This window comes from Peromyscus californicus, unplaced genomic scaffold, assembly GCF_007827085.1.
Source record: "Peromyscus californicus insignis strain IS unplaced genomic scaffold, ASM782708v3 Scaffold_1__1_contigs__length_55948999, whole genome shotgun sequence".
Lineage (NCBI taxonomy): Eukaryota > Metazoa > Chordata > Mammalia > Rodentia > Cricetidae > Peromyscus > Peromyscus californicus.
This window is the reverse complement of record NW_026294492.1, coordinates 12,921,457-12,937,560: the sequence shown is the minus strand read 5'-3', so window position 1 is coordinate 12,937,560 and position 16,104 is coordinate 12,921,457. Positions and strand designations below refer to the sequence as shown.

General features: G+C 44.4%; 1 protein-coding gene across 1 annotated transcript in view; it reads right to left on the bottom strand.

Annotated features, from left to right (window-relative positions):
- Positions 1 to 7,561, bottom strand: part of LOC128115349 (zinc finger protein 431-like) — a 96,711-nt gene extending 89,150 nt beyond the window's left edge. Inside the window, exon 1 of the mRNA XM_052745916.1 lies at positions 7,452 to 7,561. Within this exon, the coding sequence (XP_052601876.1) occupies positions 7,452 to 7,469 (18 nt within the window). The 5' untranslated portion in view covers positions 7,470 to 7,561. The remainder of the gene's footprint in view (positions 1 to 7,451) is intronic.
- Between the last annotated feature and the right edge of the window lie 8,543 nt (positions 7,562 to 16,104).

Below are 16,104 nucleotides of genomic sequence, written 5' to 3'. Positions count from 1 at the left end.
TGAGGATTGCATATTGATTTCCACACCTGCAACAGCAATAAAACCCCTTGCTCCATGTCCTTGCCAGCATTAGCTGTCACTTGTGTTATTGGACTTAACCATTCTCACAGGTATAAAGTGGAATCCCAAAGTAGGTTTGATATGCATTTTCCTGATGGCAAAGGATGTTGAACATTTCTACAAGTGTTTCTCAGCCACTTTAGATTCTTCTACTGAGAATTTTATTTAGAGGTGTACCCCAATTTAATTTGACTATTTAGTTTGTTGTTGTCTAGATTCTTGAGTTCTTTATTATCCTGAGTGAGGCAACCCAGAAGCACATAGACAAACATGGTACATACCCACTTATAAGTGGATATTAGTAGTTAAGTGAAGTACAATCACAGTAATCACAGTTAATCACAGTACATACAATCCAAAGATGCTGAGAGGCCTAGTAACAAGAACGGCAATAGGGGTGATGCATGGCTCTTCCTGGGAAGAGGAAATAGAATAGATGTTATAGGTGCACCAGAGGCAGCTGGGGATGGGAAGAGGAAGGATGGGGTGTGTAAGAAAGGGACACAGAGAGAGAAGTCAGGGAGAGATGACTGAAACAGCAAAGCTTTCAGTAGGGGCTATGGAAGCAGTGCAGAGCAAACTTCCTGGAACCTAGAAGGGTGACCCTAATGAGGACTCCCAGCAATCAAGAATATGGAGGCTGAACCAGCCACCTTCTGTAACCACATAAAGATCCCAATGGTGGGACTGTGACACCAAGCAAACCACAAACCTTTGACCCACACTTGTCCTGCCTGGAAGATATGCTGGGGCAATGGTGGCTCTTTGCTTCTGTAGTGGCCAACCAATGACTGGTCTAACCTGAAGCCCAAGCTGTGAGAGGAATCCCATGCTAACACTGCCTGGAAGGCCAGGAAGGAGAACTAAAACGGCTCAGAGAACTAGGTGAAAACCAAATACAACTCACCAAGGGAGAAAAAGTGAGATGATTTGTAACTATATTCTGCTATAATCATATATATTGGTGCCTAGCCCAATTGTCATCAGAGAGGCTTCTTCTGTCAGCTGATGGGAGCACATGCAGAGATCCCCTACCCATATATTAGCTTGAGTTCTAGGAATCCTGTGGAAGGAGAGGGTGAGGATTGTAGGAGCCAGAGACGTTGAGGAAACCAGGAAAATATGGCCCACAGAATCAACTAAGCAGGGCTCATAGGGGTTCAGAGAAATTAATGTGGAAATCATGGAGCCTGCAAGGCTCTGTGCCCAGTCCTCTATAGACATGCTATGGTTGTTTAACTTTGGGTGTTTGTGGAACTCCTAACTGTTGGAGTCATGGTGTCTCTGACTCTTTGCCTGCTCTTGGGGCCTTTTCCTCCTATTAGGTTACCTTGTCCAGCATTGATATGAGGGTTTGTGGCTAGTCTTATGACACTATTATGGTGTGTTTGTTTGCTATCCCTGGGAGGCCTGTCCTTTTCTGAAGAGAAACAGTAGCAGTGCATCCGGGAGAATGGGGATTTGGGGTGGTGTGGTCGGATAGCTGGAAGGAGTGGAGGAAGTTGACATTGCAGTCAGGATGTATTGTATGAGGTAAGAATAATACAAAGAAAAAAGAAAAAATGAAATGCATTTAGTCTAACTTCCATGATCCTCATAATCTGTAACAGCCCAAACAGCGCAAATATCCAAAGTCTCTTCTGACACTCAAGACAATCTCTTGACTCTCACATCTTGTAAAATCAAGAAACAAATTAAGGATTTCCAACATACAATGAGACAGAATATATTCCCACTGAGAAAAAGAACACGCCCAATGTTCCAGCCCCCATCACAGGCGGGCACCCCTTGTTCATGTGCCTGTCAAACCAGTCAGAAGAACAGGTAGACAGGGCACCAGCCCATGAAACTTCCACACTTTCTAACATTTGCACAGACACAAACCCCAACAACCCTACAGCTGCTGGGCCCAAAGCCATGTCCTCACTCCCAAATTGGATGGCTATCTGCTGCTCAAGTGCAGACCACACCAGCTGGAAGACCATGTAGGTAAACTGAGGTGAAGTTTCCCTGATGGACCGAAGACCATGCCAGTAATCAGAATTCCACATAGGACCTCACCTATGGACCTCTTCCATTCTTTCAACAACCCCAACACTATCCCCAATCCCACTTCCTTCCTCATCTCTGTGATGTAGCCTCCAACTTAGGTGGAGACCCCTTCCTCAAAAAGGACACACCACCTGCCAGAAGTCCATGTATGCCACCTGTCCACAGACCTCCCCCACTCTCTCAGTGTCTCCTCAACACAATCCCCAAGCTCCCTCCCCTCTTCTCTTGTTTCAGGCCAGAACTTTGTACAGATACCACATGCTGGAATAAAGGCCTCACCAACTACCAGATTTTCATCCCCCAACTTGGGGTGAGAACCCATGTTCAACCATAGGACATACAGACCAGAAGACCAGAGCAAATAAAAACTAAAGAACAAAACACCTATCCAACAAGGATAAACTGAGAAATCAGCACCTAGATCAAGAAAATCAGAGCAAACCCAGATACCTGGACACCAGCATAAGAACACAATCAACAACAACCAGAGCAATGTGTCCCCACCAGATTCAGCTATCCTACTATAGTAAGCCCTGAGTACTCCAACACAGTCGAAGCAAAAGAGACAAGACCAACTTTATAAAGATGATAGAAGTCCTTAAAGGGAAGTGAATAAACCCCTTAAAGAAAGCCAACCAACAAACAGTTGAATGTAATGAATTTATTCAAGACCTGAAAATGGGAATAGAAGCAATTTTTAAAAATGCTAACTGAAGGAATTCTGGATATGAAAATCTAAGTAACTGAACAGGCCCTGCAGAGGCAAGCTTCGCCAATAGAATACAATTCATGGAACAGAGAATTTCATGTTTTGAAGATATTACAGAAGAAATTGATAAATTGATCAAAGAAAAAGTTAAATCTAATATTTCCCTGAACTATAACATCCAGAAAATCTGGAACACTATGAAAAGATGAAAACTAAGAACAATAGGAATAGAAGGAGAAGAATCTCAGCTCAGAAAATATTTTCAAACAAATTCACAGTTGAAAGTTTTCCTAACTTAAAGGACATAGGAAAATACAGCCCACAGAATCACCTAAGCAGGTTTCATAGGGGCTCACAGAAACTGATCCAGCAAAATTGGAACCTGCTTCACCGCAGGGCTGCCATGTGAAAGCACCGAGTGCTGTTTTTCTCTAAGAAACGGACTTCATTTCTTTCTGCACCACATGTTTCTTTTCCACGGTAGACCTGAATGAGTCATCAGTAATAAACGCCCAACAGAATCAATACTTTGTTCAAGAAATCAGCCAATTACGTTTTAATTCTGCCTTACTCAATTTTTCAGGAAGTGGAGAAAATAGGAATTATCTGGGGACAAAATACTATATAAATGCCCTCTAGCTACATTTTTCATGGAGTCTATTTCCCACTGAAATCCTATGACCCTAAGCTCCACTGTCTGCATTACTTTCAACACTTCCATATTCCTGGTCCTACAAGAATAGCTGATTAAGCTCTGTGTGCAGCTTTCTATGGCTTTTGCCATCTAAAGTCCTAATATCTTCCACATTCTTCCAAAAGACAACATTCCCACATTCTACACAGCAACACAATCACTTTTGGTGTACCATATGTTGTTCTAACTCTCTTGTTTCTCGCTGTGATTAAATTCTCTAACCAAAAGCATCTCAGGTAATGAACAGGTTTGATTGGCTGATATTTGCAGATCACAACCCACAATTGTGGGAGCTTAGAATAGAAACTCAAGCTAGGAACTGAAGACAAAGCCACAGGGAAACATTGTTTCCTGGCTTGCTTTCTTCCCTGGTCTTATCCGTCTCAGGCTTTGGGTATTACAACCTCAATGGAAGAGCCTTCCACACCAATCATCAAACAATTCAATTTTATTGTATTGTATACAATCACAAACAGTAGCTAGCGATTCTGATCTGGGCATAGCCTCTATTGATATTCCCTCAGATGAGTGTAGGCTACATCATGTTGACAGCTGAAGCTAACTAAGACAAAGAGACAATAATAATATATGAGAAGATTTTAAAAATACAAAACCATTATATTAACCACATCAATCACTTAAGCATCAAAAACACAAACATGAACATGGTAACAACTGGAAAACATAAATATGTCAAGAAATGAGGAGAAGCAAGCCTCTAAGATCAAGAAGAGAAAACCAAAACTGTCTCTCCAAAGAAAGTTTCCAAAACCAACAAAAACTCAAGGAACTGATAACATAAGAAATTTTCTCAATACAAAATTGGTGAAGGTCCATCATTTCCCAGAAAATGAATAATGAATATAATTAGTTAACAGTTAATAAAATCAACAACATGGATGGGGTACCACTGACAAAAGAAGACACAGAGACAGACCAACAAATATACACTATGGTCCCTTAAACAACAACAAGATTCTAATCAAAACCAAAATCCAAAAAAATCACTGGCCATCACTCATGCTGTACACACTCTGGTTCTCTTCTTTACCAATAACAGAAAAGGAGTTGGGTAAGGAGGGTGTTCCACAAAAATTGGAGAGATTCACTTGAAGCCTTCTGATGTTTTCACTTTATAGAAAGTGGTTTGACTAATAAAAGGATATCATTCTCTTATACTAAAAAGAAGGAAGTCTGTTAGGATCACTTAGACACCATTTTGTTTCCGATGATTGATGATTGCCTGTAAGTCTGCATCAGAGTGAGGAAATGAAAACTTTTTAAAACAAGATGTAAGATAACAGATTTTTATAGAATCAGTGTATGATCTGTATTATATAGCTAAGACAACGTGTTTTGCTCTTTTTAAGTCCCAGCACTTTTGAAAACAGGTTTATTGTTTTTGTTTGTTTTTTTTTTTTTTTGCATGTTTGTGCATGATACAGAATGTCTTCCATATGTATACAGGTGACACACACAAAAAGAGGCTGTTAGATCCCTTGGATATGAAATAGTAGTTATGAGCCTCCCAACTTGAGTGTTGGTATCTGAACTCAGGTCATCCTGCAAAAGAATATGTGCTGAGCCACCAGCCAAGACCCATACTACCTTTTATCCAATAAAGGAAAGATCTGTCACAAATTAACAACAACAAGAACAACAAAACCTAACTAAATAGAGAAGTAAAGAAATGATCCTTGGGAACATGATGCATCAAAATTAAGATGTTGTGTATGGTAAATCTGTAGAATAAATAGAATCCAATGAAAATGCCCAACAATTTAAAACAGGAAAGCTGATTCCAAAACTACATGCAAAATGGAAACACTCAGAAGGTTCAATGGGATTATTTTTTAAAAAATAGTAAACAGATTGACATAATATGACTTCTATACTTACTACAAAGATACAACAATCAAGAATGGGTACAATGTTTGTGAAAGAATAAAGGGAATGGAGAGAAAAAGCCAACAATAAAGGCAGGAAAATATAGTCAACTTTTTATTAAAAAAAAAAAAAAAGGAAATTTAGCCAGGAAAAGTGTGATCTTGACCAATGTTACCCAGCTACCTATGACTCAATGTGTATAGAAATTAAATAAACACGGACTTCACAACTTTCACAAAATTAACTCAAAGTGACCCTTAAACTGTTGTTTCTGACCCTCCAGCTACTGATGGTTCATCCAAAGACAGAAGCCCCATGCTCTAGAGCTCTCTCTGCAAATGGAGGTGATCTCCTGCTATGGCTCTGCAGCCCCTTATGCCCCCTTGTGGTTTCAGGTAAACCCAGCCCCACTGATGCCAAATCCCAAAACAACATAGAAGAATAATTTATAATCTGCTTCCTGTCACATCCACTATGGCACAAGATGTGGATTCTGCCCTATCTACCTGCCCAACACCACGCACACGTCAGAAATCTCTGCCTATCAGAAACTCTTTTAGTCCCTTGGAATTAAACTTTACTGAATCACAACATTGTGGCTGATGGTAGCAGAAAGTGAGAAGCATTCTAATCATGTATTGCTGAAAGATGATCCACATCACCATCCTTCTACCACTTTCTAAACTATTTGTAACAAATTATAAGAAACCTGAAAGAGGAATGCCATATTCAGAACTTCTAAAAGTCAGACCATCAGTTTCCAATCTGTCTTCCCACTGAACACCAAAAGCAGTGCTCTTGTGTGCATACTGGGCAGTGATATTACCAGCATTATGTCCTTCCATGCCAGGGCTGCAGTCTCCCCCCTCCCCAGGAAGTTCAGACACGGGAAGGTTCAGAGGACAAAGGCCACCACCCAGGTCACCACATGGACCAACAGAGCCACAGTCTTGCTCATGGTCCATCCAAATTCCAGAAGAAATGACAGCACAGCAGACCTGCTCCAATACCCTATGTTCACCATGACATGGCTTATGGTCTTCCTTACAATTCCCTACAGAGGAAGCAGAGGAGAATCCCAAAAAGTACCTGAAAGCTACCTGCTGCTGGTACTTCTGATTGACAAGCCTCTCCAGAGTCCCTCATTGGCTAGGGCCACCCAGTTGGGCCTCAGAATATTAACAGCTTCCCTACTGGGTGATCTTAGATCAAATGACAGCACAGTTTCTGCCCTTCCAGCCCAGCAGCCAGGGCCAGGGCCCTAGTCTAGAAAGTTTGTATTTTAGTAGACATTCTTCCACTTTCCAGAGCACCTCCAAAAACATGTTGAAGTTGACCACAATGATCTTTCTACACACAGCTCCCTGCTCCCAATGATTTGTGAAGATGCAGCCCACAGAGCAAAGTTATTCAGAGACCTCCCCCTGGGTCCAGGGAGTTGCAAGGACCACATGGGACCTCACAGGACAGAGACTCTGGCTGCAGTTTTCCACCCAGACCTGGGGAGGTGCCGCCATACTGGCTCCCGCTGAGAGAACCCCATCCCAGTGCCCCTAAAGCCCCGAGAGCTGAGAGAAGGGGTATCTTAAAATAACCAGAACTGAGTCAGTTCCCCATTCCCAGACAGGGTGAAGTCAGAAGTTTGCAAAGGACAACGTCAGGATGTCTCGTGATGACTAACCACGAGACGCCCCCTCCCTGGTGACAACATGACCCGACTTCGGAGATGGGCCATAACACTCCTGACAGAGCAAACAGACAAACTAAAATAAGATAAAGTCCAGGCTCGGGAAAACTGGACCAGTCAAGGATGGACCCGTACTAACCCCCTCCTCTCTGAAGAATTTTGTGGTTTTTGCCTTTAACAGCTAACCTCCCCGCAAAAGAAGAACTCTACTCCGAGGAGAGTCCCCTGCTAGCTGGTATTGCGCCAAAAAGCAACCCTTGCTGTTGCATTCTGGACATCCTCAGTCACCAGTCCCTTTGGGGGTTCTAAACTGGGCAGAACACTGCAACCTTCCCATCCAGAGACAGCAGACCCTCGCTCACCTGGTCACGGTTTCCCATGCTCTCCAGTCAGCTCCCTGCAGCAGCGGCACTCACAGGACAGCACGCAACACCTCTCCCGCCAGCTCCTCTTCAAAGCAAAGCCTGAAGCCGGGAACCCGGAAGCGCCCTGCACAACTTATGACTGGCAGGTCGCCTGGAGGGTCTGATTGGCTAGTGAGTTCAGAGTGACAAGAGCACCTCCCATAGGGTTACCCTGTGCTTAAAGACACAGTACCATGGTTCCTGACCCTCTCTTCCAACTCAGACAAATACCTTTTCTAAATCAGCAGACATAGGCACTTCAATAGCACTTGCCCCTGGCTCTAATAACAGACCCTGCTATCTTCCTGCTCTCCACAGGCACTTCCCCTTCTTCCTCCTGGACACAATGTGGCTAGCTAGATTGTACAGCCCTCTACACTATATACATGGAATGATTCCCTATCACACAGGTGGAAGGGTGCCTGGAATATTAATAACTAACTGAAGAGTGATTTAAGGCTGGGCAGCGGTGGCGCACGCCTGTAATCCCACCACTCCGGAGGCAGAGACAGGTGGATCTCTGCAAGTTCGAGGCCAGCCTGGACTACAGAGCTAGTCCAGGACAGGCTCCAAAGCAACAGAGAAACCTTGTCTCAAAAAACCAAAAAAAAAAAAAAAAGAAGTGATTTAAGGACACAAAAAGAGGTATTTGTTGTGTGTCTTTACATTGGGGTTAGGTGAACTGAAGGTACTTTTTTTTCCCGGGAGCTGAGGATCGAACCCAGGGCCTTGTGCTTACTAAGCAAGCTCTCTACCACTGAGTTAAATCCCCAACCCCCTGAAGGTACTTTTTACCTGGTTGTCACAGGGACTTCCAAGATCCAGAAAAGAAAAGCAGGAACTAGATCACAAACAAGGTAATAGACCTTTCTTCCATCAGAAGGCTGGATGATGGCTCCATTAATTTAGGAGTTTTATTCCTGAAATTCAGAGCAAACTGTTGGCAAATGAGTAACAATAAAAAGAGTAGTCTTCATGGAAAGTTGAATACTTAGAGAATAATGGAGCCAGGAAGAATGTCTTTATGAGCACTATTGTTAGCCAGCACATCTTCCTCAGTGGGCAGGTTAAAAAGAAAAAAACAGCTGCATTATTCAAGGTTCTCTACATGAACATGACCAGTAGAATGAATCTCTACATGTATGTATAAAGTCAAATTATTAGACTGTCTCACAAGCTGTGGCCCAGCTACTCCAACAGTGGCTGTCTACCAATGGAAATTTGAAGTTGTTCAGTCCCTTTGACTGGATGTCTTAGCTGGTCTTCAGTATACAACAAAATTACCAAAAAGTAGGTTCTAATGCTAGTAAAGGAGTGAACTTGGTAGCCAGAGCTAGGGCAAGTAGACAAAGACAGAGGGCTTCCTTCTTCAATATCCTTTATATACATCAGCTGCTGCCAAAAGGTGTGTGGTCCAGATTAGAGCTGGATCTTATTGTTTGTTTGATTGGTTTTTTGGTGTTTTTGAGACACGGTTTATCTGTGTAGCCCTGGAACTCATTCTGTAGACCAGGCTGGCCTCAAACACAGAAAATCCAACTGCCCCTCAGTACTGTGGCTAATGGTGTGCACTGCCACCAAGCAGCTAAACGAGGATCATATCACCTCATATGATGCAGATTAGTCTTTAATTTCATAACCTTTAAGAAACATTCTTCACAGATGTACACAACTTTTTGGGTTTTAGTTAATTCCAAAGGTAGTCAGTTTGACTACCAAGAATAGCCATCACAACAGCCAAGACAGAAAAATTAGAAAGATTTCTTACTTGAAGGAGGTAAGAGAGAGCATGTGAGTTATTTCCAAAATAATGCTTTTCTTAACAAAGGAAGCATGTGGGTTTTACTTAGAGAGTAGGAACGTGTTCATGTAGAATTCTGCCTATTTATAAGCATGCTCATGCAACAAATCCACTTCTGAACATGATCACACTGTAAAAGCAGAGACATTCAGGGACATTTTTACCTCAAAGCCATGTAAGAACATAAATTACAACAATGATGGACCTTCTTCACACACGTGTCTTTCCACAGGCCTGTTCACATCTGTCCCTTTCTCCTCATCTTAATAAAAGTCTTGTTAGTGGAAAAAAAATGATGGAAAGAAATGCCTCTGGCCTGTTCATCTTATACCACAAGGTCTTAGCTGAAAGTCAAGCAGATGACGCTGTGAGGGTAGACGACTGCTTTGGAGCCCATGGTGCCTGTCACTCTTGATGTTGGATCTAAAGGACAACTGTACCAATGCCACAATTCTCACAGGTACAAAAGACAGAACACAAATAGAGAAAACATCCAGGAAAGTTCACCTAACAGCACTGCATACTCTGCTCTTAGATGAACGGTTATGATGAGCTCTATTAACCTCAGAACAATGCAGCTTTTGCCTCTGAGCAGGCTGACTCAGGAGAAGGCCACAGCTGCTTCCATGAAAGACCAGAAGGAGTTCATTTTAACTAGCCCTGGCTGCTGTCTGCCTCAGGCCTGTGACATCACTGCAGAGAATTCCATTCTTCCCTTTTTCTAACTTCAATAAATAAAAATGAGTTATATGGTGTTTTGCCTGCATGTGTCTGTGCGCGGTGCCGACAGAGGCCAGAAGAAGGCAGGAGATGCTGGGACTGGAGTTACAGCAAATGGTTAGCTACCATGTGGTTTCTGGGAATGGAACCTGGGTCCTCTGTAACAACACCCAGTGCTCCCAATTGCTGAGCCTTCTATGTAGCCCCTGTTTTTTATTTAAATTTTATTTTATTAAATGGTTAATTAAAAGATATTACATCACTGTCCCCTTTTGTCTCTTCATTCTATCCCTTCCCAAATACCTTTCAACTTCTTCCTTGTTAAGTTTGGGTGAATCAGTATGCTGAATACATGAGTACAACCTATGTGTCCATTTGCGTTGTATACATTTTTGTTGTACATATATGGATAATGGGCTGACCACATTGTACTAGATCATCAATTAGGGAGGTCATCCCTGGCTGAGGCTAATTCTCTCCCCTGGAGGAGAAGCCCACTTTTTAATGAGCATCAGGTATCTGACCCTGACTAGGCTTCCTTGGACAGGAAGCATAAACAGAAAACACAGAGTAGAAAAAACCTTAGCAGTTAAGAGCACTGAAGATACTTTCAGAGCATCCTGCTACCATTACCAGTATATACAGAGGCTCACTACTATCTGTAACTCCAGTATTGAGTTCTGATACCATCTCCTAGCTTTCCTGGACACCATAAGAAGAGGGGACTTGTACCATAAAAATTATTTTTCACTGGGCGGTGGTGGTGCACGCCTTTAATCCCAGCACTCGGGAGGCAGAGGCAGGCGGATCTCTGTGAGTTCAAGGCCAACCTGGTCTACAGAGTGATATCCAGGACAGACACCAAAGCTACACAGAGAAGCCCTGTCTCAAAAAAAATTAATTTTTAAGCTGTGTTTGGTAGTGCATTCTTTTAGTACCAGCAACTATGAGTTTTAAAGCCTGTACTACATAATGTGCACATACACACACACACACACACACACACACACACACACACACACACACACACACGAAAGGAACAAAAGTGAATAATACACAAGAAAAGGAGAATTGGAGAATTGGGAAAATACAGTACTTCTTAAAGACATTTCAAGTGTTGTAGCAGGAATCTTAAAAGTTCTTATTAATAAAATAAACCCAGAGCCAAGTACTGGGGTGAACACTGGAAGATCAGAGAGACAGAAGAAGCCACAGCTAACCTCACCTGGCCAACTTCTCAGCTGATCCTGTTTCCTCAGACTGTAAGCCTCTGTGTCCTCATATCCAAATGGCTCTCATCTGAACTATGGTGCTAGAAGCCTGAATGCTTAACCAGCCAAATGCTGCTAGTTTCTGGTCTTCACGCCTTATATACCTTTCTGTCTTCTACCATCACTTCCTGGGATTAAAGGCGTGCGTCACCATGCTTGGCTGTATTCTTGAACAGATGGATTTCTGACTCTGGAATGCTAGGATTAAAGGCATGTACTACCACTGCCTATCCTAAGTATATAGTGGCTTTTCTGTTCTCTGACCCCAGATAAATTTATTAGGGTACACAATATTTTAGGGAACACAATACCACCACAAAGTGTCTGTCACTGATGCCCAAAGAATCATTTTCAAAAGTAAATATGGCCAAGCATGTGAACACATGTTGTTAATCCCAGCCACTGGGAGAAACTGAACATTTGACAATGGGCTACCAAATTAACGTGCCACCTGAACTGCCCATCATGAGCTGGGTGTTATCAGACCCTCCAAGTCATAAAGTAGGCCATACACAGCAGCACTGTTATCAAATGATGGTGGTATATAAGAGATCAGGCCAAAGTTGGTCTGGAAGGAACAAGCAAGCTCCCTGAAAGAGCTGCCCGAATGCATGTCTGTTGATGTCCCATTAGTCAGGTCCCTCCCTCCCATGCCCCTGGGAACCTGTCCTAGTGCAGAGCCTGGGCACCTGCAGGGTTTTCATGGGTCACCTGCTCAGTCTGCTGAGGACCAATGCTAAGGGGCAGAAGACCAGGGAGCTAGATCTCACATCTGGAGGCCCTGCTGACTGACGGGCCAATGTGAGCAGCAGAGGCTGGACGATAGGTCTGCTCTCCACGCCCAATCACCTTGTCATGTCAAGCAGACTGTGTGCAACAGTGATGCCGTGGCACATGTACACACTTGGCCATTTGGCACCCTGCACTGTGACCTAGACCTGGTGGGCAGTAGAGGATATAGGAGAAGGCTTCCCCTGGGCTAGACCAGAACCGTGTACATGTGGACTCTGCTGTGTTCTTGTTGATTTTCTCTGATTGTTCCTCCTACTATACGACCTTTCTGAGAATGCTCAATTGGTTGCTGGACCAGATCTTCCAGGACAACTTCTCTGAGGAGGAGAAAGTGTTGCCAGCTATGGAGTACGTACAACAGGTGTCCCAGTTCATCCCCATCACCCCAAAGATGAGGCTGCAGATCCCCCACTCCTGGACTCCCAGCTCCTTACCTCAGGGTCCTTCCATCAGCATTCTAGAACTGTCCATTTGATGACCTTCAAATTCTTATCTCTGCAGGAGGCAGCTGGGAGGACTAGAACATGAATCCAGATCCCTGGGTCACATGCCGGTGCTCACTGCTGCTCCATGGGAGCCTGGGAAGGCTGAGGTCCTCCTGAGCTTCCCTTGCCTCCTCGGATGGTGAGGTAGAGAGTCTAGATGATTTCCAGGGCAGGTGTGACCACACCTGTCTGCCCTGACCTTTTGGAGAGAGCCTACTAGTCTCCGTCAATCTGGAGCCTGAGCCCAGTCAAGGCCAACTCCAAAGCAGTCCCTGTGAGTCTGTAGTGGCCTGCTTACAGGGAGGTGGGAAACTGTACTGGCCATGACCCATTAGGGTTTTTCCTCGTCAGAACCAGGAACATGTTCTATGTCACTGGGGCTTTGGACTCTTCAGGAAAAGCTTTGCATACTTTGGCCTTAGTACACTACCTGCTCTGTAGAACCCCTGCCCTACATCTGCTGGCTAAGGGGTGGAGCCTTAGGCAAGGGCTAAGCTGTGTGTGGCTAAGCTGTTTGACCCTTGCAAACCTGAAGCTCCCTGTCAGGAGGGGAACTTGCAAGCCGTGACTCATCCCTTATGTGTACAGGGCTTCCTGTGTTGCTCATGTCTCAATCTGTCAACTGTCCGCTCCTCTCCCTCACTCTGGTTTCCATTCCTCACTCCCCACCAACCTGAACACTCAGCTTTTTTTTTTTTTTCAGGAAAGCACTTTTGGCATTATGTTGTACAATAGTTCATTTTATTATTGCAAAAATCTTCCAGAAGAATGAAGGAAACATTCTTGGCTTGGCCATTCATGTGCAAACTAGGCACAGAGGCGTAAGTGGGTATAGCACCTGGGAGGCTGAGGCAGGAAGTTCATGAGTTTGAGGCCCAGGGGTGGCAGCTGAGGCCTGTCAAAGAGCCACTGGTTAGCTTGGCTGCATCAGCCTCTCCTGGTGTGTTGGATATGCTGTGGACACTGAAGCCAAGAAAGGCCAGCATACTCTTGTTCAGTCCTTGCCCTGTGCAAAGATCAACTGGCTACATGTGAGGAAGGCCCCCAAAACAGCTTGACCACACAGTTGCCATGACAGGCTTAGGGGCCTAGACACAGCTTCTGTTACCGGCTTACTGGCAGGCAACACCCAGATCCAGGAAAAGCCTTAAGCTGACACCACCCAGGGAGTCACCTGGGGATGAGGAAATACCTGACATAGCTAACATTCCAACCGTTAGATAAGGTGACCAGATGTCCTAGAGCCTAGTACACACCTATTTCCCCTTCTTACCAAGATACCCCTAGAAAATTTGTCAGCCAGTCAAGGTCTAGAAATCACCTCACCCCAACCTCTGCTGTGATAAAACCCCATGCCACCTGGGCTCGGGACTCTCTGCTCACTGCTGCATTGGACGGACAGAAGGACCAAGGTCCGCACCTTAAAATAAAGGCTCCTTGCTTTTACTTACAGGATTCGGTCTCCACGGTGGTCTTTTGGGGATCCCTGCGATCTGGGCATAACACATAGTCCTCCTTCTCAGGCACAGGCTGAGCTATGACTGAGTGGGTGGCATCACATTTTCTGGGAGCTGAGATCACTGACAAACACCAGAGAGAGCTGGCCCAGGGGTTCATGTGAGCGGCATCCTGTTAGGCTGTGGTGGTCTGGAAGGGAAGTGCTGCAGGTTCTGGGACTGGTAGTAACACTCCGAGTGTGGTCTGTTGTTGGAGTTCATGGTGGAATGGCAGAATTGGTAACCTGAGTTAGCCCTGAGATTAGAAACCTGAAGCCAAGGTTCAGGGAACCAGAGGGACAGGAGAAGTCAGAGGAGAGGAATAGCATGGGACACTAGAGCCAGCTGAATATATATACATATATACATATATATTCCTAAATATTGCCTGTTCAATTGGTATAATTTTTTAAAATAATTTAGTATGACTTATTTATTTTATGTATGTGGTGCTCTATCTGCATGTACACCTGCACACCAGAAGAGGGCATCAGATCCCATTATAGGTGGCTGTGAGCCACCATGTAGTTGCTGGGAATTGAACTCAGGACCTTTAGAAGAGCTGTCAATGCTCTTAACCACTGAGCCATCTCTCCAGCCCCAGTTGGTATAATGTTACCTGCATTTCTGGGCTGCCTGTTTAGCCCAGGACAGCCAGTTGGTGTTCTCTCCTGAGTGAAGCTCACCTCTTCCCTTATGTGTCTGTTTATAGTGTTCACATCACCTTGGTTTCTTTCACTTTGATAGGTTGTATATATCAGGAAATTCATCTTTCTTTTTTAATGTTTTCCAGTTTTGTTCGCATTCTTCTTTTTCTTTTTTTGGTTTTTTGAGACAGGGTTTCTCCGTGTAGTTTTGGTGCCTGTCCTGGATCTTGCTCTGTAGACCAGGCTGGCCTCAAACTCACAGAGATCCGCCTGGCTCTGCCCCCCATCTATCACCAGGAATCTGAGTTCATATTCAAAAGAAAATAGGCCTTATTACAAGCTCTGTCTTCAGCCTCTGGTTCATTCTGACACAGCAGTACGATCAGGGAGAGCATTGAGCTCAGTTATGGCAGGGTTTTTAAAGAGTAAAGGATGGAGGTGTAAGGGGAATTCCAGATTCAGATGAAGGTTGAACTCCTGATTGGGCAGAAGTCTTGTCACACAGAACAGAAGTCTTGTCACACACAACAGAAGTCTTGTCACACAGGGATTGTACTGGCGTTGGTGTAAGGAGATTGGAATTCTATATACAGATTAGGTAAGCGTTCCTTTATGTTCTAGAGCATTTAGTACTTGTTTGTCTCAATTCTGATTGGTTCCCTGCAGGGTACAGTTCGTGGCTTTTCCTGGTTATTGTAATGGTGAGGCCTAGTCCCAGTAGTGTTAGTCTGCAGCCTGTCATGGCCGCACTAATGTTAAGTTAGGCCTCTTCAAGACCAAGCAAGGCAGGAAGAGAGAAGGTGAAGCCAGGAGGACCCAGGGTTCCTGATGAGCCAAGCACTGACTTCAGACTGAAGCATGGGTCTTCATTGAGAGTCAGAGGATGGACTTTTAGCATCATGGAGATCGAGACTCCTGAGGGTGGGAAGGGGTGTGCTGGGGCAATGCTAGCTTAGGTAGGCATAGGGGAGGGGTCAGCATCCTGGCTTTACCCAGGTCTCCTCCTATCTCAAGTCCTCCTTCCAGTGTCCCGTGGAGGGGAGTGCATTTGATGAATCATGCTGGGAGCAAAGCTCTCCTGTAGAAAAAACCATCCATGGGGGACAGCTAGGATTCCAAGGGAATTTCCTGCCCATGCCTCACTACTGCTTCCTGCCTAAGTCTCCAAGAATGTGACCTCCATTAAATTCCTCGCTTCCGTGTTAGTTAGGTGGACACACCACTTCATAAATCCAGAGACTCCCAGCCTCTCAGCAAGCTGAGGACCCCAGACCTCCAGTCTACCTGGGGGCTTCTGATGTGCTGTTGTTCAAAGTATTTTCTGGGGCATATGGGGGAGAAAAGAGCTGAGGCTTCACCTTTCCCTGACTAGGACTTCAGTCCTAGGAGGCCTGCCTGA